General features: G+C 36.5%; 1 protein-coding gene across 1 annotated transcript in view; it reads left to right on the top strand.

Annotated features, from left to right (window-relative positions):
* The window catches only part of xkr4 (XK related 4), an 82,052-nt gene that overhangs the window by 54,509 nt on the left and 5,748 nt on the right, over positions 1–21,795 (top strand). Inside the window, exon 2 of the mRNA XM_077228997.1 lies at positions 9,293–9,492. Coding sequence (XP_077085112.1) covers positions 9,293–9,492 — 200 coding nt within the window. The remainder of the gene's footprint in view (positions 1–9,292; positions 9,493–21,795) is intronic.

Below are 21,795 nucleotides of genomic sequence, written 5' to 3'. Positions count from 1 at the left end.
TGGATTTTTTAATTAGTCATAACTAATATTTATTTTTCTTGCAGGAACAACATTCAAATGCTTTTGAATGTTAAATGTTTCCCCTTTAGTCGAAAGACAATGTCTAGATCCCCAGGAAAATATATGTATTAAGTGTCGACTGTAGACGCTTGGTTGTCGATTGGAGACGCCCCAGGTAATTAGGTTCCAGGTACGTAGGAAAATTCGACCACACTAGTTTCCGTATTTACAATATTAGGAATATAATTTTTTTCATGTTTCTCCTAAAATAAAATTGAAGACATCTGAAGACAAAGCTGATACCTAAATGAGACGTATAACAGAATCACCACTTAGTATCCTGAGCTTAGAGAAATCTCTATCAGAGCCATAGCCTTGTGGGCAGCACATGAACATCGAGACACAACTGCACCTCAGACAGCACTAGTTGTCGAGTAAACGAGTCCCAGCTAACGGTACTTTCCTGCTCCTGTTCTGTTCTCGGTTCTTGTTTCCTGTCTCTCCTCCTACTTTTCTTTCCATTAAATGTGAAAAATCCCAATGTCATAAAAAAGAGCAACCTCTGCAAGACAATAAAGAGATGTTTCTCATAGCCCATTCTCATTTTGGGCTCCTTTCTCTCAGAACTTTCTCATGTCTCAGTTGTGCCTACTTTTATTTCTCCAAAGGCATTTTTTGGAGAAACATCTGAGACACTGTTGATACTTAAATGAGAGATATTTGAGAGTCACAACGAAGTCTCCTGAGCTTAAAAAGAGCAACCTCTGAGCAATAAAACATTCCCATAATTGAGTCTTGAAAGAGATTACAGCAAGACAAGAGATGTTCTATGTTTCTTCCACCACATTCTCAGTTTTGACTCTTTGTCTCTCAAATATTTCTCATGTCTCATATGGGTCTACTTTTATTTCTCCTAAGGGTTTTTCAAACAGGTTAAAGCTTAAAAAAATCGTGAGTGGGGTAATGCTGATGTATTTTATGTCAGAGAATGAAGCGTGACACTTTGAGCTTGTGAGCTTGTGTTCACCACAAACCTTATTTCAGCCATTTAACCAAAAACTCATTAAAAAACCCATTGACTTTGAAACAAGTCGAAGGTCCGATCTTAAAGGTCTTAATCCTCCCTTTGGAGTTGGTGGACCCCTGGCGCTCAGCATCGAGATGAAGAGCAGGCACGTTCCTTCGCATGGCCTAGACTGTCTGCAGCTGTCACTCATGCAGTCCCGCTCACCTTCCGCTGTAAAAGCAAAGTCCTGTTCATCACTCACTGCTCCTTCTGTTGCTATTAACAGGTCAAGTTCTTTCAGGCGTGAAAAGTCTGCCTGGAAATGCATGTCACTCAATAACCTCAGCGTATAAACCTAAAACCACAGAAGTTATAGTATGTATAACTTCAATGGATAGAAGAGCATGATTTCATACCATGACGGACTTGTGCAGTGCAGACTTGTTGATTGAATTTCTCTCCTCTGAATCTCAATGAGTGAACACCTTTGAGGGAGGTATATAGTGAGGTGAGAGCTGTGTTTGAAGAGGAAGAATGATTTGACCGTAACAGATACACTGTAAACTAGACGGGGTACATAACACTTCACAGATGTTTCCATCGGAGCATCCTGCACCTCATTTTTTTGAGCGAGCATGACTTGCATTTCTGGCTCATTTGGTGGCCTACATGAGCTAAAACTTAACCAAAAAAATGGAATAACACTCTCTTTAACAACTTGGAGAGGTTTATCCTGCCCAAACAAGTGATTCTTTATATAATAATAATAAAATAATAATAAGAGAAACATAATAATTCAAAAAAATATATAGTGCCACTGAAACATCCTGTCTGTTTATAAACTCCTTTAATGTGCAGAGAGAGAATCTGGAACCTCAATCGAATTGTTATGAATAAACAATGACCCAAAACCCATTCATAATGTAAGTGTACTATAGAGGGTTCATTCCCTGGTCAGGAGGTTGTGCGTTCGCCCTGAAATAACCATACGCTGCCTACAGATCCTGCCATTGCTTTTTTCTTTTTTCTTTTTTTATGTTTCTAGAATAGAGTGGCATTCCCCTGATTCAGGATCCTGAAGTCTTGTAAAAACATAGTGCTGCATAGGAATACCCACGTCTGTTCATTCCTATAGCTATTACATGCATATTTTATATATATATATATATATATATATATATATATATATATATATATATATATATATATATATATATATATATATATATATATATATATATATATATATTCAGGATTCTTTGATGAATAGAAAGTGGAAAAGCACAGTGTGTGTAATGTGTATGTGTGTGTTAGAGCTGATTAGAGTGTATGTGTGTTTAGAATCACATTTTGTTTTGTTTAAAATGGAAATCATTTTCTCCCATGATTCTAAATAGACAACTAAGCAGAATAACAAGTCATTTACAAGAGGTTCTGACAAAATGTTAATTGCTGCAGTCTATTTAAAAATTATTTAATTAATTTGAATGCATTTTAGAACAAATCGGTTTGAATGAATGATTCAATGACTCGCTCATTACGACTTCACTTGTTTTATATTGGATGATTCAGATGGAGTGTAAAAAAATTTTGTAATTTATTCAATTATTCAATTTAGCCGCAACCTATTGGTGTTATGTTGTAATCAATACAATCTTTATTAAAAGCATCATTACTTTCTAAAGTTGATTAGATTTATATTTTGATATGGAGCAAAGGCTGTTTCTAAGGTTGTGTAATGTGATTGGTGCAGTTCAAAAAGCGTTATAAAAATATGATGCAATTTTTGACAACAACAGTACAAACAAATCTAAGCTCTCACAGTGCTGTTTTCTACTACCTGATTGGCAGGTTAGGGATACGCTGAGCTCCATGCTGTGGCAAGGGATGGTGCGCTTTTGAGAGTTTGTGTATGTGATGGCCAGTAGTGGCAATGATTGGGGAGTTTAAATGAGAAAGTGATGAAGAGGAACCCTCTAGCCTGGAGTGAAAAAGAGAAATGTCAGGATGAAGAGGAAGCATCTTGCACAGCTTCAGGCCTCAGATCAGCCTGACCAAACCAACAGCTTTAATGTACAGCTAGAGACACACAGGCATGTGGTTTGTGTGATGTCATTCTCACTGGAGTGTGTGTTTTTAGCTTTCCAATTATAAATCTTATAGAGGTCCCCTGACCTCCTTTTACACATTACAATTTCACATAGACCTTTATAATACAAAATAGATGTTTAGAATATTATCATTACTTAAAATGGTTCTGACCATTATGAATGAATTGTTTTGTTTTTTTGTTCAGTTTTTACATTTATTTTTATTTTATTTTTATTTATCGTTATTTATTTTTAAATAAATGAAGAGTTCAGATGCAAAAGCCTCTAAGTGCCATCTGAAATTTTCTTCTAGAATGATGATTTTTATCAAGCTCGTATATTTAAGTTCAGTAATTTCACTTAAATGGCAATGAAAATTACCTATTAATTGTCATTTAAGTGAAATTACTGAACTTAAATATACAAGCTTGATAAAAATCATCATTCTATAAGAAAATTTCAGATGGCACTTAAAGGCTTTTGCATCTGAACCCTTCAAATATTGTTGAGCTAGCAAACCAATCAAAAATCTGTTGAAAAGATAAGAAAAAAATAACTTTTTTAACTTTAAGTACATTTAAATTATGTAACTTTTAAGTTTTTTTTAGGCTAGATACATTTACTTTTTTTTATAAACTACCTATACTTTACTTTTACATTCACCCAGTCCTTTTTTTATAATACCCATAAATCAGAAGCAGTGTCTGATAATAAGCTATTCCAGATTTCACAGATGTCACAGTTGGGGGAAGCCCTGTCCATTACTAATGGGGATCTGCCCTATTAGCATAGATCCGGCCCTTAGTGAGACGCACATAGTCCGCCATGTTTATATCCTCGCTTTAGCACCTATTGATATAATGTGTTTGCCATTACAATGGCATTACAATGTTTTGTTTTTGGATGTACCAATGAACATAAGAGTTTCCATAGACTCCCGGATTCTGAGCCACTGAGGACACAGTAGATGAATTTCATTTATGAAGAAAATGTGCTGAAAAAATTAGGTAGTCTTATGTTTGTGCAAATCATTTTATGCCAGACTACTTCGCAAACGAAGGTCAGTTAAATGCTGGATTTGCACAAAAGTTGATTCTGAAATTGTTTGATACCAACGGTTCAAGCTCAAACTTCATATACAGAACAAGTAAATATCGGACTTCATGTTTTGTGAATGTTTCCAAATAGCGTTTCCGAATGTGCTTGTTAGCATGCTGTTTGGCCAATGTGGCCAAAGATAATTATATAAATTAATTTTTAAAAAATGATACCTGTCCTATCTCCATGCAGCATATCTTTGGCTCTGTAGGCATCCTTCTACAGTTCCCACATGAGCACCTGTACAAAAAGTTTATAGATGATCATAACTGAACATGCTAATCGATAAGTTGAATAAAGTTAATTCCACAACAACTACATAAATTAAAAAAATAACCATTCAGAAACATCCTGTTGAATTCTAAAAGTTACTGCATGAGTCTCTCCATCAGTGCCCAACTCCGGTTTGAACATATAAGGCTGAACATCGCTACTGACAATTTCTGGCATTTTGACTGCATGAGATTCTGCAGTTTTCAGAGTATCCGAAACACGAGCTGTAAAGACTCTGCCCTCTTTTGGAAAGGGGGCAGGGAGCAGCAGTTCATTTGCATCTAAAGGTACATGCACAAAAATAGCTTGTTTTTGCTCACACCCAAATAGGGGCAAATTGGACATTCAATAATAAATTATCTGTGGGGCATTTTGATCTGAACTTTCACAGACACATTCCAGGGACACCAGATACTTACATTGCATCTTGTAAAAAGTGGCATAATAGGTCCCCTTTGACCTAACTACTCTTTCAATGCCTTTAAACCTCTGCACAAGGCGAAATTCACTGACGTGTGATCTGAATGTATGTATGAATCATCGTTTCCTGAAGCAATTGCGCTGTTTATGTTACCCGCCCCCACCCCTCTGATTGGCATAGTGCTGAGATGCAGGAATAATCAAATCAAGGCAAGAGGATGCACATCAACATCTGTCTAATCCCATTCTGAATGGGGATAAGGTAGATAGCACACTTTGAGCAGCATGCAGTAATATGATGCAGTGGCTGGCCAGACCTCTTGGACTTATGGTTTCAGGTAGACCGTATAAGAATGGGATACATATTGCAGTGATGGAAACAGAGACGATCAGTGGCTTATCTGAAATCCAAACAGCGGCCATATGAGAGGCTTCTCTTAGGGTGAGTGGTGGAAATGCCAGGAGTCTGCGTGTCTGTAAGCGCATGCCTCGTCTGCAGCCCACTTATCTGATAAAGAAGCTGGACAGACGCCCACTCTTAAGGTCAGCCGGAAGACCATACTGCGACCCTGCTACTCTGCACTACTTTTGTCATGGTGGTTTTCCTTTGAATCGGTCACTACAGATATGGTTCCCATGATGACAGAGCCAGACAATATCATCTACAGACTTGATTTCCCATTATTACTTAATTTATATTTGAATAGTTTCTTTGGGTGAATTGTCCTTGATTCGAGAGCTTCATAAACACTTGTTTGTTTATATATGAACACTGCATGCTATCTATTGGGTTGCCTACGCAATGTAAAGGCAAGGCAGTATCAAGAAAAGGGCCACGGGTTTGATTCCCGTGAACATCCAACATGACAGATCTAGAACAGTGTTTTCTAAATGTCTTATGCATCCCCACGGCCACATCAGTAAGACACAGTATGCAGTCATTGCAGCCAAACCAGAAATGTGCTCCATACACTGGTTAGTGAATACTGAATACCATCCTGAATGATCATAAAAGTTATTAAAATGGCCCTTATTACGATAATTCACTAAACACAAATCACTAAAATCAATACTGCGGGTGAATAACAGACAGCAGTTTGGGAAATAGTGTTGTGAAATGGTATAATTTATTTATTCATTCATTTACATTTATTATTACTGTAAATTCTTTAAAATATATATATACATATATATATATATATATATATATATATATATTTTAACAGCCCTACATTTTTTTAAATAACTTTTATAGATTTTATAGATTTATATATAGTTCAGTCATGAAACTAGAGGGCTGATTGTTCCTTTACATGCAATCTGCAAGCGATCACATCATTGATCCTGCTACCAGTGAGATTGCTTGCTCAGCATTCAAATAGTCTGATTCAGTGTTTGCTTTAGGCTAGTCCAGCTGCACAATATCATATTTACTTTGAAACCCTCCACCTCCCCCAGCTCCACATACCTATATCTGATACGGTATTTGTATGTCTATTCATGCAGCAGCAGCATGTCTGTGTATCTATTGGCAGCAGCAGTATCAGCAATAATCAACAGCAGCAGCTCCGTAGAAAATCTAATGCTGAAATTTAAACGTCTTTTTCTTCTTGTTTTACATTTAAACAACAAAATTGATGCTAGGCCTGAATATTTAACTGACCATATTCTGATTATAAACTAAGTATTACACTATTGATGCTGTTAAAGCTACCTCAGAAAATTGAAGATACCGCCACACCAACAAGTGACTTATCCCAGGAAGATTTCCATTTGGCTTATATTATTGTGGAAGTTCATAAGGACATTACATGCATATTGCGGATTGAGAAATCGGATTTTTTGACATGCAAAAGGTCATTGTACTCTTAAAACATCCTGTAAGTTTTAGATCTCAAAAGTTCTTTGTTAGTCCAAAAACAGCTCTTACTGAAACCAAGCACCAAAAATTACTAATTTCGGATTTTGTTACATTATGACGTAATAGTGCTACAAAAGTCTGCATCTGCAGAATCAGATCAACGACTACTTCTACATCATTGCATCTTTGGCCCTGCCCACTGGACGAGAACAGTGATCATGTATCTCTCTCAAAATGGTTGTCATGATTGAAATAAATTTAATTCAAAATATTTTTATTCTTGATTTTATTTTTTTTATTTTTTTCATTATAAATTCTTGTAATCATTTGACAGCCCTAATATCTTTAAAGTCATAAATTCTGTTATAGAATTATCAAAGCAAAATCAAAAAACATTCCAAATAGCCTACCTCCTTGTTCCTGTTATGAATCCAGAGTAAGCATGCAGAAATAGACTAGAAGATGTTGATACAGTTCCTTTATATTCAAGCATGTGTTCCACAAACACGAATACCTAAAAGCAGTATTGCTGTATTATTCTGATACGAGGGAAGTGCTTCACGTTTACCTAAGTGAAAAAAAAATTTCTGTCCATAAGTCAACGTATACTTTATCTTTTACTTGTAAACTCATTGCCTCTAAATTGATTGAAGTTGGCAAGTAGTGTACTATAAAATCATGCTTTGCGTACAAATGATCAAAATGAAAACTGTAGCAGAGAGAATCTGGCAGACAGAGGGGGTGGCAGACACTCTCAAAGAAATCAATGACAAAACATTGCAAACAAGACTATATCCCCATAAGCAGTTGTACACATTGTGTTGTTTTGTGTGTGTGTGTGAATGTCTTCATATTCAATAAAAATTATGTTGATTGCCAGTGGTTTTGTGGATTTGGGTAAACCCTCTTGGTATAGAAAGTCAAGATGATGTAGTGTTCTTAACATCCTGTCAATGAATCTCTGGCGAGATAATAGGTGTGGGAGAATGGAAGTGTGTGTCTGATCTTGGCTGGATGCCTATCAGGGTCAGAGGGTAATCTACAAGGTAGGGAATGCTGGGGAAACTGCAGGGATAGGTCACTATAGGCTATATTTCAAGTTCATTTTATTAAGTATACTTAAGTATATTTATATAATATAAAGTTTAAGTATATTTTAAGTATACTTTATGAAGTATACTAATATCAATGTACTAGTAGTATACTTGTAATTGTACTATTTCAATACTAATTGGCCCACATTTTAGTGTATAAAAGTATACTTTTAAGTGGGTAAGTTTCATTAAAAAAGCAACATTTTGAACAAAAAAGAAAATGGTATTTTTGTCAAAGACTAGGCTACATCCGGATCAGATTCAGCGATGATCTAAAAATATGGAGTAGATCACGTCTATTACCCCCAATCTTCACAGTCATGACCTCTTCATGGTTTTGACATTTTTACATTTGCGTGAGCAATCTTCTATCACTTGTTTCTGCTTCTTCTGAAAACATGGATAGCCGTAAAATCGTCACAAAAAAATCACATTCTCAGAATTACGAACAAAAGATAAGTACCCATATTTGCCAAGTACAGTATACTTAGACTTTTCTGTCAGTATAAGTCAAGTATACTTAAGTGTATTTCAGAGAAGTACATAAAAAGTAGACTAAAAGTAAACTTTCTTATTTTTAGTTAACATTTACATTTATTTACTTGCATTTATTCATTTAGCAGATGCTTTTATCCAAAGCAACTTACAAATGAGAACAATAGAAGCAGTTAAACAATTTTATTGTGTAGTATGATTTTGTGCTGCTTTGAGATGGCACCACAAGACAGCGTTCACTTGCAGATCGCAAGTTTCTGGATGGCACGTAAGTCTGAAGTAATGAGTTTAGGTAGGAGGGAGCAAAAGCCACTGGTTGTTCTGTAGGCAAACGTCAGTGACTTGAATTTGATGCGAGCGGCAACTGGCAACCACTGCAATTTTGTGAGGAGAGGACTGACATGTGCTCTCTTCTGCTCATTAAAGACCACTCTGGCTGCAGCATTCTGGATCAGTTGCAGAGGTTTGACAGTGCAAGCTGAAAGACCTGCTAGGAGAGCATTACAATGGTAAAGAAGTATACACTAAGAGCACAATTGAATAAACTTATTTTTTGAAAGGGTGTGCATGAAAAAAGGTGGCAGTATGGCAGTATTTAACTCTAACAAATGACATAAGTTTACAATGGCAGTGTTCTATTTTTTGGTTAAATCGTAGAGATGTTGTGTTGAGTCATTAGCTTTGACATTAATGTATTTTATCAGCAGTTCAAAATGGGTCCATCCACTGCATATCTTGTTTACAAAACAAAGCAGGGACCAACATAGCTGGGAATAGTCTGTCTGGTTGTAAGGTCACGGAAAGAAAAGCAGACAAAACATTGAGATATTCTAGCCGAGTGTCTGCAGCGGAAGCAGATTCTGCTCTCTCATTGAGAGTTCAGTGAGAGTTCAGAGAGAAAGAGAGAGATTTTAAATGGGTTTTCTTTCTCTTTCTTTCTTTCTTTCTTGCACAGGTATTTCCACGCCATCTACCTGGGCATCAGGAGCAGGCAGAGCGGAGAGAATGACCGTTGGAGGTTTTACTGGAGGATGGTGTACGAGTATGCAGACGTCAGCATGCTCCACCTACTGGCCACGTTCTTGGAGAGCGCCCCTCAGCTGGTGCTCCAGCTCTGTATCATCATACAGACTCACAAGCTCCAGGCTGTGCAAGGTAGCACAACCCACACACACACACACACACACTTTTGTTTGTTTCACTATATATTAGTGAGGACTTCTTATAGACTTCCATTGTTTTTTCTATCAGAACACTAGATTTAATTATTTATAATATTTTTAAAATATTTTAAAAACCCATCCTTTTTTGGCTATGCTGGGAGACAATTTAACCAACTTTACTTGGTTTAAGTGGTCTTTTTCAACAGGGATCCCAGTATTTTATTATTCCGATATATGTCTTTGTAAGGATGAGGGTAGGACAGTACTGAGAGAGAACACCAGGTTTACTGTCATCCTTCACTTTACACATCTCATCCTGTCTGTATAACAGTGATGGAGAGGGACAGAGAGTGAGAAAAACTCAACGGCCACTGAACCTTAAAGACTGCTGCAGAGGAGGGAAGTGGAGTGCTTTTTCAAGAGCATTGCCAAAGTGGGTTTTTATTATTGAGAAAGCAAGCTTTCAAAGCAATGCTTTTTTGTTGGGGCCCCTTTTTGGGGGTAGCACCATTTTTGGGTATTGTGAAAATGAATTACCTATGGAATTCTGAGAGAATATTTATAACGTTGTTTAGCATTCAAAAAGCACCTTTTGTTCATTGATGTTATAAATCATGTAGTGTCAGCCACAGTCCATTTACTGACTGTCTGATGCAAGCAGGTCTATAATACCTGGGAAAAGCCATCTATTAAATTTCCCATTTATTTCAATAACAGTTACACCACTGACATATGACCCTCTGGAAGAATGTGATTTGAAATCTGCTCATGGGCTTGTGAGTTCCAGATAGCTTTTTTCCCCATTATCACCAGGGTCTGGTTTCAAAAAATCCCTCACGGTAAGAAGCCTTTTGAATGAAAGATCACTTAGATTTTTTTTTCACTTACGTTTTTTTTTTTTAAACCACTGAGCTGTAAATGCCATGTGACTGCTCACTCTGGAGACGCAGGAAAGTGACGTCCTGACAAGACAAATTGGCTAAAAAATGGCCCGGCCAGCTATAGGCCAATCTCGCTTCAACATTTTTATAGAAAACTAATTAGCCTACTAAAGCGTTGGCCAACATTTACCCTTTATCATTTACCCTGACCAGACCGTATTTATCCCGTATAAGATGTCTTGAAGTGGGGGGCAGGGAAGCTCTTATTAGTCTGTATGCTGACAATGTAATTTTGTATTTGCGGAAGATCAGTTCCCATTCTCTTAGAATTTTTTATTTTATTTTTCACAATTTAGCACATATAACACTCATAGCCCAACAACATCACACATAACAGTAGGGACAATACAGCAAAATAAATAGGCAGCACAGTAAAGAAAGAAGAGAAAGATAACATTTGTTTTAATTCTACACTCCCGCAGTCTGTGGGCTATCCATTATTCAATGTGAGTTTGTCATTAGTCTCTATATAATTCAGAACTAAGGGCCATGTGGATTGGAAATCTTGCAGTCTTGAATGCCATTTACTTGTAATTTCTTCAATGGGCAACAAGTCTATTATCTGCATTGACCCAAGATGGGTCCTGACTGGGAAATCCATGTAGTAAGTATGCATTTATTTTAGCAAAATAAGACAACATTCTAAACACAAATTTTCTTGTATAGGGAAACTTATTTTCCACATCATAATTCAACAAATATAACATGGGGCATAGCTCAAAAGTACAGTTACATATATCTTGAATTACTTCATGAATCTCCTCCCAAAAGGAATAAACAGCTTTACAATACCAAAAATAACTGCATAAATGTTCCTAATTCAGTTCCACATTTTCTACACATAGGATATTTTGTATCATCAAATTTATTAAGCTTCACTGGAGTTATAAAATATTTATACAGGAGTGTATAATTCGTTTCTTTAACTTTAATGTTCGTAGTCAAAGGTGAGGTCAATTCAGTGCACAGAAATAACCATTCTTTTTCACTGAACTTCCTTTTAAGCTCTAGTTCCCAGATTGTTCTCATTCTCTTAGATTTAATTATTTTTGTAGGCTATCGGGGTATACTAATAATCTGTCGAAGAGTAAATGTATGCCTCTCTCTGATACTTGTAGTCCTGTTTTTTTGGAGAATATTCCATTTAAGATATTTAGGGATCATTTTACACATCTATGATTGACCATTAATATTACAAAATTAATATTTAAGTTGAATTTTGTGGAGTTTCTTTCAAAACACAAACTATAGAAAATTGGAAAATTCTACCTTTGTCTTTGGATGTATAAAATGTAATTTAATTAAATTGGTTTCTCTTCCTAGATTCCTATATCTTTGTCAAAATCTCCGTAGTATATTTCTAACCTCTGCCTTCTTTATGAAACTGGATTTTAAAATCCTGTCCTATGCTTGAAACTTTAAGACACACCGGATTTTAAAGATTCAGCTCCAAAAAGTCTGTAGGTGGTTTAGGTATGCCAGTACTATTGCTTTAATGTTCTGGCTGAAGGGGGCAGCAGGTAATCTGACCACTTGTGAGTACAAATAGAGTCTAACTTTGCTGTTGGCACCTTTTTAACGGCAATGCTGTTCTCTAATGGCTCGTTTCCAATGAGCGGTACGGTACGGTACAGTTTGGTACGGTACGCAATTATTTGCGTTTCCACTGTCAAAAGTTGTGAATGGTACCAAAAAGCCGAACCGTCCCGTACCACTTTTTGGGTACCCTTCCGTTGGGGTACCTAGCACAGTGGTACGGTACTAAAGGGAGGAGCTAGACTCACTGCAGAACGCTGATTGGTTGACAGAGTATCGTCACTTGCGCGAGCTACAAGGAGAACGGCAACATAAGAAGCGCCATTTTTTAATATACAGTTGGAATATAATACTACGGTTATTCTTTCACGAAATGTAGTTTTAAGAGTTTTTGAGGCGAGAATGTAGTTGTTTAAAGCTTAAATCTGCGGTTAATTTATAATGATTTATGATAATTTGATCCATTCCAGGCGATCACCGGGCGCTCATGTTCCCCACCTGGAACAGCCTTGCCTCGGCTAGTCGTTCTGACGTTTGCCGCTGACTCTGTAGTGGTAATTCGTCCTGAGTATATCTAACGGGTGATCTTTGGTCTCGTGAATCGATAATTCGTTCCCTGGCCAATCGTTTTGGCTGAGGGCTAAGTGAAGTTTCATATATTTAGGCTATAACTTTTCCGTTGTAAAGTTAACGATAGACTAGCGCTGAATTTGTATATTTGACTGAATTGTTTGCTTTATTTCTTATTGTATAGGTTCTTGTAAAGTTACCTTTTATTTATACTTTTATAATGGCTATTATTGATAGAACTGAAATTTAACAAAAAGAGATAGGGTTGAGTTTTGTCATTTTTTATTAACTTACGAGATTATCACTGTAATGTTGTTTATTGCAACATTTGTACAAATGCACATATTGCCTGGAATATGTTTAATATTTTTTTAAATTTAAACGAAAAGATGCAGGGTTGTGTTTTATATTTCGTTTTGTTATAAATAGGCTAACGTTAAACATGTATATAATCAGGTCTATACATTGCCTGAACCACATTTGTGTGCCTATAATGTTTAAAATTCTCTCTCACGTGAGAGAGTTTTTAATGTAAAAAACTCTCACGGGAGTCCTTCTGCTGAGAACTTTACATACTTGGTATTGAGAAATGCCTAATGTCGGCGCTTGTCTTCTTGTGACAAACATGCCGAGAAGCAAGGACAAGATCTGCTGTATGCCATCCATTGGTGTTTACTTTGTCGCTTTCTTCTTTGTGCGAAAATGACGTTTCGCTTCTTTCCGGCAAACACCACGCCTATCAAGTAGGGTACTGTTGGCGGTGGAAACGCTAGCTGGATCATGGTTTACTGACCCGACCCGAACCGAACCGTACTGTACCGTACCGTACTGCTCAGTGGAAACGAGCCATAAGTTGGATAAACCCAAAGCATTGAATAAACTATGCTTTGTGTTGAAAAATTCAGTCAAAGTCTTAAATCAGGTGAGAAGTTTTGTCCCTGCTGGTCTGGAGATCTCTGTCCATACGGCAATATGTTACAATCATTCTTTTTTTACCCTTGTGGTCTGATTAAACTTACCACGTCTGGAGGGAGAAGGGGTTTAGGTTCCATTCAAGATCTTTTTGCTGAGGGGCGGTTTGCATCCTTTAGTCAGTTAAAGAGGTAGTTCACCCACAACTACCACTATGATGCTTCAAAAAGTTGATAAAGAGATTGTAAAACTAAAACATATGAATTTAGAGGTTTAGTCCAAATTGTCTGAAGAGACTTGATCGCTTTACCTGATGAACAGATTTAATTTAGGCTTTTATTCGCAATTAAATATTGATCAGCGAACATTAACAGAAGCTCAACCGAACTTGTATGACGCTCGAGAACAAATCTCTTTTGTTCGTGCGGAAGCTCAAACATAAGACATGAGAATGAACCTCATTGGTTCTCATTGGCTCCGTTTACCACAACTGACGTGTGTGAGTTGATGAATGTTTATATGTGAATATAAACGCCTATATTAAATCTGTTCATCATATCGTGTCTCTTCAGAAAATTTGGACTAAACCACTCAGTACATATGAATTAGTTTTAAGATCGCTTAATGAACTTCTTGAAGCGTCAAAGTGGTAGTTGCGTAGATTTCATTGGACAGAACAGAAAACTCTCGAGATTTAATCAAAAAGATCTTCATTTGTGTCCTGAAGATTAAAGAAATTCTTAAGGGTTTGGAATGACATGAGGGTGAGTAATTAATGGCAGAATTTTAATTTTTGGGTGAACTAACCATTTGAGGGAAAAATTTGATTTGCCTCATGTAAAAAAAATTAAAATAACTTTTTACAAATTAGACTTTATGTGAATTCTAAAGTTTATAATTTTGAACCATTCCCAGAGAAGCATGTGTTTTTTGACATCTTTTAGAATCCTCTGGATTCTAGGCCTATTATTCCTAAATTTTTTTCTTTGTTTATTTGAAGTCTGCATCGCAGCCCCTGTGAGATTTAAAGTGGCCTGGGAGGAAGACCTGTGAGCTGAGCTCTCTGAAGATATGTAGGACAAGTGCTTAGCCATGATGCAGGCCTGCTCAGTCAACAGCACCTGATCCAATTCAAAGTTGTTAACCGCTTACATTACACTAAAGCCAATGTTTCACCAATGTGTGACAGGTGTAAGGTGGTGGAGGATACGGCTTCCCATGCTTTCTGGTTTTGCCCTTTTACTGTCAGGATTTTGGTTTAGCATATTTGACTGGTACTCCAAGGCTATCAATCTTCCACCGGATGCTGAACTTGCCATCTTTGGTCTTTTGCAGCACACCTCTTGAGTGATTTCTTCAGTGTTTACTGTACAATCATTTACAGGGACTACTACTGTGGCATTATTTGAATTATTTCCCGTATACCCGCATACCCATTTATTATTGTGGTATCATTGATTACTTAAATGGCATTTTAAAACAAACAAAATTTGTCGCTTTACATTTTGATCTGTTCCTGTATAAGTGGGAGGTTCTTGGATAATAAAACGTGGTTTTGCAGAGCCTGACTTTTAGAAGTGAAGATTATCTGTTTTCACGTTTCTCATTGCTAGACTGACATTCAGATTACTCCAGATTGACATTGTGGTGACCTTTCAGTCAGCCTATAACCAACACTCATAAAACATGGTCATGTTACCAGAGTTGTTCATAAATGGCTATTCTGTTGATTTGTGCTTCTAAGCTTTGTGGATTCCAGAACCCTGCCAGTCAAATCTTCAGTGCCTTTATATGCTGTTTTATGTTCTTCATAATCTTCCTTAAACAAAAGTGCGCAGGGACTGCCGGAATTTTCTCCCATCAAGGCTGAAAAAATGATTTATGAAAGCAAAGGTCCTGCGCTCCTAATGCAACAGAGCTGAGAATATCCTTTTGTTTTGAGCGTGAGGATCTGAGCGTCTGCTCCGTGTGACAGTTGGAGCGGGACTGGAGGCAATTTTGCTCGTGGTGTTTGGTAGAGCAGAGCGGAGAGCCTTCTGATGCTCTGAACTCTTTCATCAGAGACTTTCCTTTGAGATTTGTCGCTCTTGCGCTTACAAGTCAAAAACAACATTGAGCAGTGTAAAAATGTAACCCAACAGAACAGTCATAATTCAAAAGCTTCTAAATAGACTTAACAGCTTGGCTACCATTTGATGGCAGTCGGCAGAGGCGCAGTGGTGAAATGTAGGATGCATTTGATTTGTGTTTCTCTTACTCAGGCTGTTTCGCTCTACAAATGCATCCTCCCTAACTTTACCAGTATCTGTCGCAGTAAAACACGCTGTCAGTCAGTAAGGCTGTATCTTTTCTCAGTATTTTCCTTTACGTAGCTTGTCTTTGAACCCCTGCCAGAAATAAAATCTCTCTACCTGCTCACATAAATGGGCCAATCAACCTAACCATTTCCTGCAACAGGTCAGCATAGGAAAAAGTCTTGCTCATAACATTTACCCAGTGGAGTGTTTTGCTTAAAACTACAGGAAGCAACTCTTTCTTTTTAATTATTCTTCATATTTACATTTTTTTGTCTGAATGTCATAAATACAAATGTGTCCCGTCACACCATTACATTTATTTTCAGTACTAATTATGCATTGATTTTTTTTTAGTTAGCCTACTTAAGTTATCATTGAAGCATCATGAGAATCAAATGTACAATTGTACCCCACATTTTAAATGTACCCCACATTTTAAACAGGGGTTTTCAACTTGGTGTCCTTTACCTGCCTGCAAAATTTTATGTATAATAAAAATTTTTTTTTTAGTTAGCCTACTTAAGTTATCATTGAAGCATCATGAGAATCAAATGTACAATTGTACCCCACATTTTAAATGTACCCCACATTTTAAACAGGGGTTTTCAACTTGGTGTCCTTTACCTGCCTGCAAAATTTTATGTGTAATAAAGAAATTTTTTTTAGCTAGCCTACTTAAGTTATCATTGAAGCATCATGAGAATCAAATGTACAATTGTACCCCACATTTTAAATGTACCCCACATTTTAAACAGGGGTTTTCAACTTGGTGTCCTTTACCTGCCTGCAAAATTTTATGTATAATAAAAATATTTATGACATCATTAATTATTATCTTAATGGCACCAAAGTGTACAAATCCCAATACGTATGTAAATACATTGATATGGTACTGTATGCATGTTATTGTAGACCAGGCTCAAAATGCAAGTTTATACGATATGTAACGACTCCATCACCATCATATTTTGCCTGAAAAACTTTAAAGACCCCTGTCGTAAAACACTGATGCGTTGATTAATGTGTAGCTGTTTTTTTTTAAAGCTTTTTATGTTTTATTTATACATATGCATACTGTTAATCTCAAAAGTACTCAGGTTTCATATTTAATTATCTTTATCAGTAATTCTCTTTCTATGTTTTTCACTGTAGATGAAATATTATTACTATACTATAAATATAAAAACATATTACTGTACCATAGTTTCCGCTAGTAGGCTCCTGTTCGATCACAGTTCGTAACAAACACATTTTACATGCAAGTTGTGCCCCAACAATTTGTTTTGATTATACGTTTATTTTAGGGAAGTCAGGTGCAATTGTAACATTTATATCAAATCTACCTTCCATATGTTGCTATAATAAACATTTATATGTGCCAACAGAAAATGTAATATTAATAGATTAGCAATAAGAAAGCCTAAATAATAATATTGAATATTGAATTTAATATGATTTTGAGTGAAATATACATTTTTGAAGGACCTTCACCTAGCTTTTTTCTATACAAACACATGCGTTTACGCTCCTAGAAGAGCAAAACAATGTGCGCTACATTTCAGGATAAAAAATAAAAAAAGACATCCAATAGCTTTGTGTGAGAAAGATTCCTTTTAAAAAAATTTCCTTTTCCTGTGTACACAGATAAAATAACAACATGGAGAGTTTGGAGCGACATGAGGGTGAGGCAATGTTGAAAAACGTTGACAGAATTTTCATTTTTGTGGTTAAATATTCCTTTAATGTGAATGGATTTGAAGGGCCTGTAAAAGTAGATAAAGAAGATACTGCAGTGATGCTGTGGTTTGCATAACGCTGGTGCTACCACGCACCCTACAAACACACAACACACACTGTCTATGCCCTCCTCCCCTCTCCAAATTACTGCAGCCCTCATGAGCAGGAGCAGCAAGGAGCATTACGTCACCTCTGCCGCTCTCGCAGCCTCGCACGCTGGACCGTGGCAGGTTCCCGTGGCGACCGTCTCCTCAGGATGCGCTGCACGTGCACAGGATACGAGGGAGGGAAGAATACATGCACCCTCGCTGTCGTTAGAGAGCACCGGAGCCAAGCTGCAGGCCAGATAGCCCACGGAATAAGAATTATAGCCTGGCTTCTGTCAGTTAATTACCCCACTTTGCAAAGTAGTCATTACACCCCCTCAGCTCTCTCCAGCTACTAATGGGCCAGATTTAATCTAAGTGGGTTAAACATGTAAATAAGCTATTGAAAAACTCACACAGTATAAACAAATACTAGATGATAGATGTATAAACAAACACTAGATGATAGATGGAACGATGGAATGATAGAACAATAGATAGATAGACAGACAGACAGACAGACAGACAGACAGACAGACAGACAGACTGATTCAGGAATAGATGCAATTCAGGAATATTCCTTGCCAGAGTGATTATAATGTGATTGTTATTCACAGATTATCGAATGTATATATTGCAGGGGTGATCTTACTCCCCTTCCAGGCTATGAGATGATGTGGTCTGTAGAATTGTTTCTTGCTTTTAGTGCAGGTTATGGGTTCAAATCTAGCTTGACTAACAATTTTTTAAAAACTGTACACTAATGTTCAAAAGTTTGGGGTCTGTAAGATTTGTTATTGTTTTTGAAAGAAGTCTCTTGCTCACCTGCATTTTGTTCAATCAAAAATACGGCAAAAACATTACAATTGTGAAATATTAGCCGTTTCCTATTTAAATATATTTTAAAATGTAATTTATTTCTGTGATGGCAAAGCTGAATTTTCAGCATCATTATTCCAGTCTCCAGTGTCACATGATCCTTCAGAAATCATTCTAATATGCTGATTTTGTGCTCAGGAAACAATTATTCTTCTTCATATAATTATTATTATTAGCTGGAACATGTGCCTGAGCCAATCTGGATGTTTACAGCTGAGTTATAGTAAAAAATAGGAAATCTTTCCCTGAGATCCAGTAGAATCTTTAGGCCTTTAATCCAACAAATATTGTAATGTTGATCACTGTAAATGAAATGGTAACTTAATAGTTTATCTTGTCTTGGAATGTTGTGTCAGATTCAGCTGTGTAAACATGGCTAATCTGTTCCAGTCATAGGAATAATATAGTGATTATAATTATATTTAATTATGAAAAATTATTCACAATCTGGATGGATCCAAATCATGGACTACATTCTGCTAATTGGTGACTTGTAAGGCGCTCCGTAGAGGATGTGACCACTACTAGGCACTTGCTCTGGGAGTGTCGACATCACACATTTCTGTACTTTCATTCGCTGTTTAGACTAGTGAAATAGATGCCCATGGGTGCACATTCTCTTTTATGAATGTGCTATCTTATGCTTTTAAAAAAATTCTTTACCATTGATCATCCACTTTGTTTGGTGAATTGGTGCAGAGAGCCCATTAAATACAGCTTATCTGAGATGGAAGAGAAATGGCAACTCTTGTCTGTCGCAGTCTTTGACGAACAGTGAACCTGCAGCCTCGTTGAAATGAAAATAATACTCACTTTTATTGGGACACAAATTAACACATCTTTGCACATTCATCATTTCACATGAGGACTTATTCAATTATTCATGGCCATGGACCACAATGGTGTTATCTTAGCAACGTGAGATTGTGCATTTTTACTGATGCCATTTGAAAGGATTGGCACTGATGCTTCCCGTTATCTCAACCTTTCCTCCACTTGCACCACAACATTATACTGAAGGGTGATAAAAAGGTCATTATTCTGACACCTGTGTCTTGTCTTGATATGATTTGGGTATGAATATCAACCTGAGAGGTAAAGACAAGAAAATATTTGCACTTGGGTTTCATTTAGACTTAATAAGGGATCTAATAAATTCAAAGTCTGTCTTGGTATCTCAGGAACAGTTTAATGCAGTGAGAATGTCAGATTTATTTGTTTTTTCTGACAAGAGAAATACATGTTTCAGTATTAATATGTGGGAGCCATATGCAACACAATATTTTAACTGCTAAACATTTGAATTAATCATAGAGAAACATTAAACAAAAATTATCAACTGCATAAAAGTCTTTTTCTAAATGTATATTTGGTTGCCTTTAAAACATTTTAAAACAACTGTTTTCTAAATGAATATACTTTAAAATGTAAAACCGTTCTGCTGCTTAATAATTTTGGGGAAACAGTGTGAATAGAAAGTTCAAAAGAACAGCATTTCTTTGAAATATAATTTACTCTTTTTCTGTCACCTTTGATCAATTCAGTACATCCTTGCTGATTAAAATGGACCTTTTAACAAAAAATAAATAAAAAATCTTACTGACCCCAAACTTCTGAATGTTAGTGTATTTGTTTTATCATTAACATTGTTAAGGCAAAGTACTTTGACCCCAAAAAGCATTTGAATATTTAAACCGTATGGAATATATATTAATATCTTTGCATTATATAACAAAATATCCAGCTAATTGCAAATTATTAAAATGTGTTGTATTTTTCAAGTAAAATATTTCACAAAAACAATTATATTACAGAGATAGTCCACTTAAAAATGAAAATTGTCATAATTTACTCCTCATGGCACCGTCATGACATACTCTCTCCTGTGGAACAAAAGACACGATTTTGAACTGCAATGGGGTCCAAAAATTATGTGGACCAAAGAACTAGAAGAAAGCCATACATGTTTAGAACCATATAGCGGTGAAGCAAATAATGACAGAAACTTTCATTTTGGGTAAACTGTCCCCTTGTGAATTGAGTGACCAAACACACTTTTTGGGGTTGCTGATCTAGTCTAAATAGTGTTTTAATATTAAGCTTTTATGTCATTATCAATTTTACACTTGAATGTAACACTTTATACTATGCAATGATTCATTCAGTGAGGAGAGACTGGACAGTGTGTGCATTCTGTCTCACTCACTCATACATAAGGTGGTCACTCCATCGGCTCAACCGCACAATAATCATGGCAGCCGAGTCCAGAACAGCGCGTCACAGCGGTAAAGACGGGCGTCACGCAGTCTCTAGTCCCTGCTGGCTGCTTTACTGTACTCCATCTGATGCAGATGTCTTGTAAAGCCTCCTCCATTAAGCACAACTTGCACAACTGAGTATTTTGGACAACATGATGGATAACATCTCACTCAATGGGCCAGTGAGTCATAACTGTGGAAAGATGCTGTTCAGCAGAATTCCAAAGAGGCTGTTTTCCCTTTAGAGGAAATAAAACACAAGTCTCATCAAAATGAACCATGTCTCTTGGGTCACCGTTTATCAGCTTTGATCAGGGCCGAAGCTTGTAAACCTTGGTGTGGTGTGACTCACCAGAGGGTCGAGATTTGTAATCGCAAACAGATTCATTTACAGGAGGGCTGCATGTGACACGCACTGGAGCGTGAGCCATTGAAAGACACTTCCATGTGCAACCTACTCCATTAGCCCACTTCCGACTGTGGATATGTAGTAATGATATAAATGCATTTGCATGCCTTGGTGAGCACTTCTTATTCTGTATTTGAAACCAGTGTCCTATTGTATTTGGGTAAGAAGTGCTTCACATGTCAAGATACATTTATAGCTGGTTAACATAAAATACACTGGAGCCCTCAAGGGGATTAATAGCACACTGTAAGGACTGTTTCTTCTGGACACTTTTTAAAGTAATGAACTCCCAGAAAACACACTTTTCAAATTCACTAGTTTATTTAATTTGTCTAATAGCAATATCTAACAGTATGATACATAATAGATGTGAAAGTTTTGTCCTCTTTTTATTTACTTAATTTTAAAAGTCATGAACAGTTGACCTTAAATTTCACACCACAGTTTTACAGCTAGCATATTGTCTCCTAAATGTACACACCTGAATGATATTTTTGTACTTTTTTACATAATTTGACAATTACAGTTTGATTAGAAATATTCTGCTCACAAGTGATATTTACAATTATACTGTATTTCTTTGTTTTAATTGCACCCCACGTTTCACTTTTCATCTCAAGCTGTTCAGTGTTTCTCTCTCTTTGATAGACAAGTACACTAACTTTTCATA

This window comes from Siphateles boraxobius, unplaced genomic scaffold (genome assembly GCF_051911475.1).
Source record: "Siphateles boraxobius isolate OS27281-9 unplaced genomic scaffold, OSU_SipBor_1 1, whole genome shotgun sequence".
Classification (NCBI taxonomy): domain Eukaryota; kingdom Metazoa; phylum Chordata; class Actinopteri; order Cypriniformes; family Leuciscidae; genus Siphateles; species Siphateles boraxobius.
Note: the sequence above shows the minus strand (reverse complement) of the source record. Positions and strands in the feature narration are given on the sequence as shown.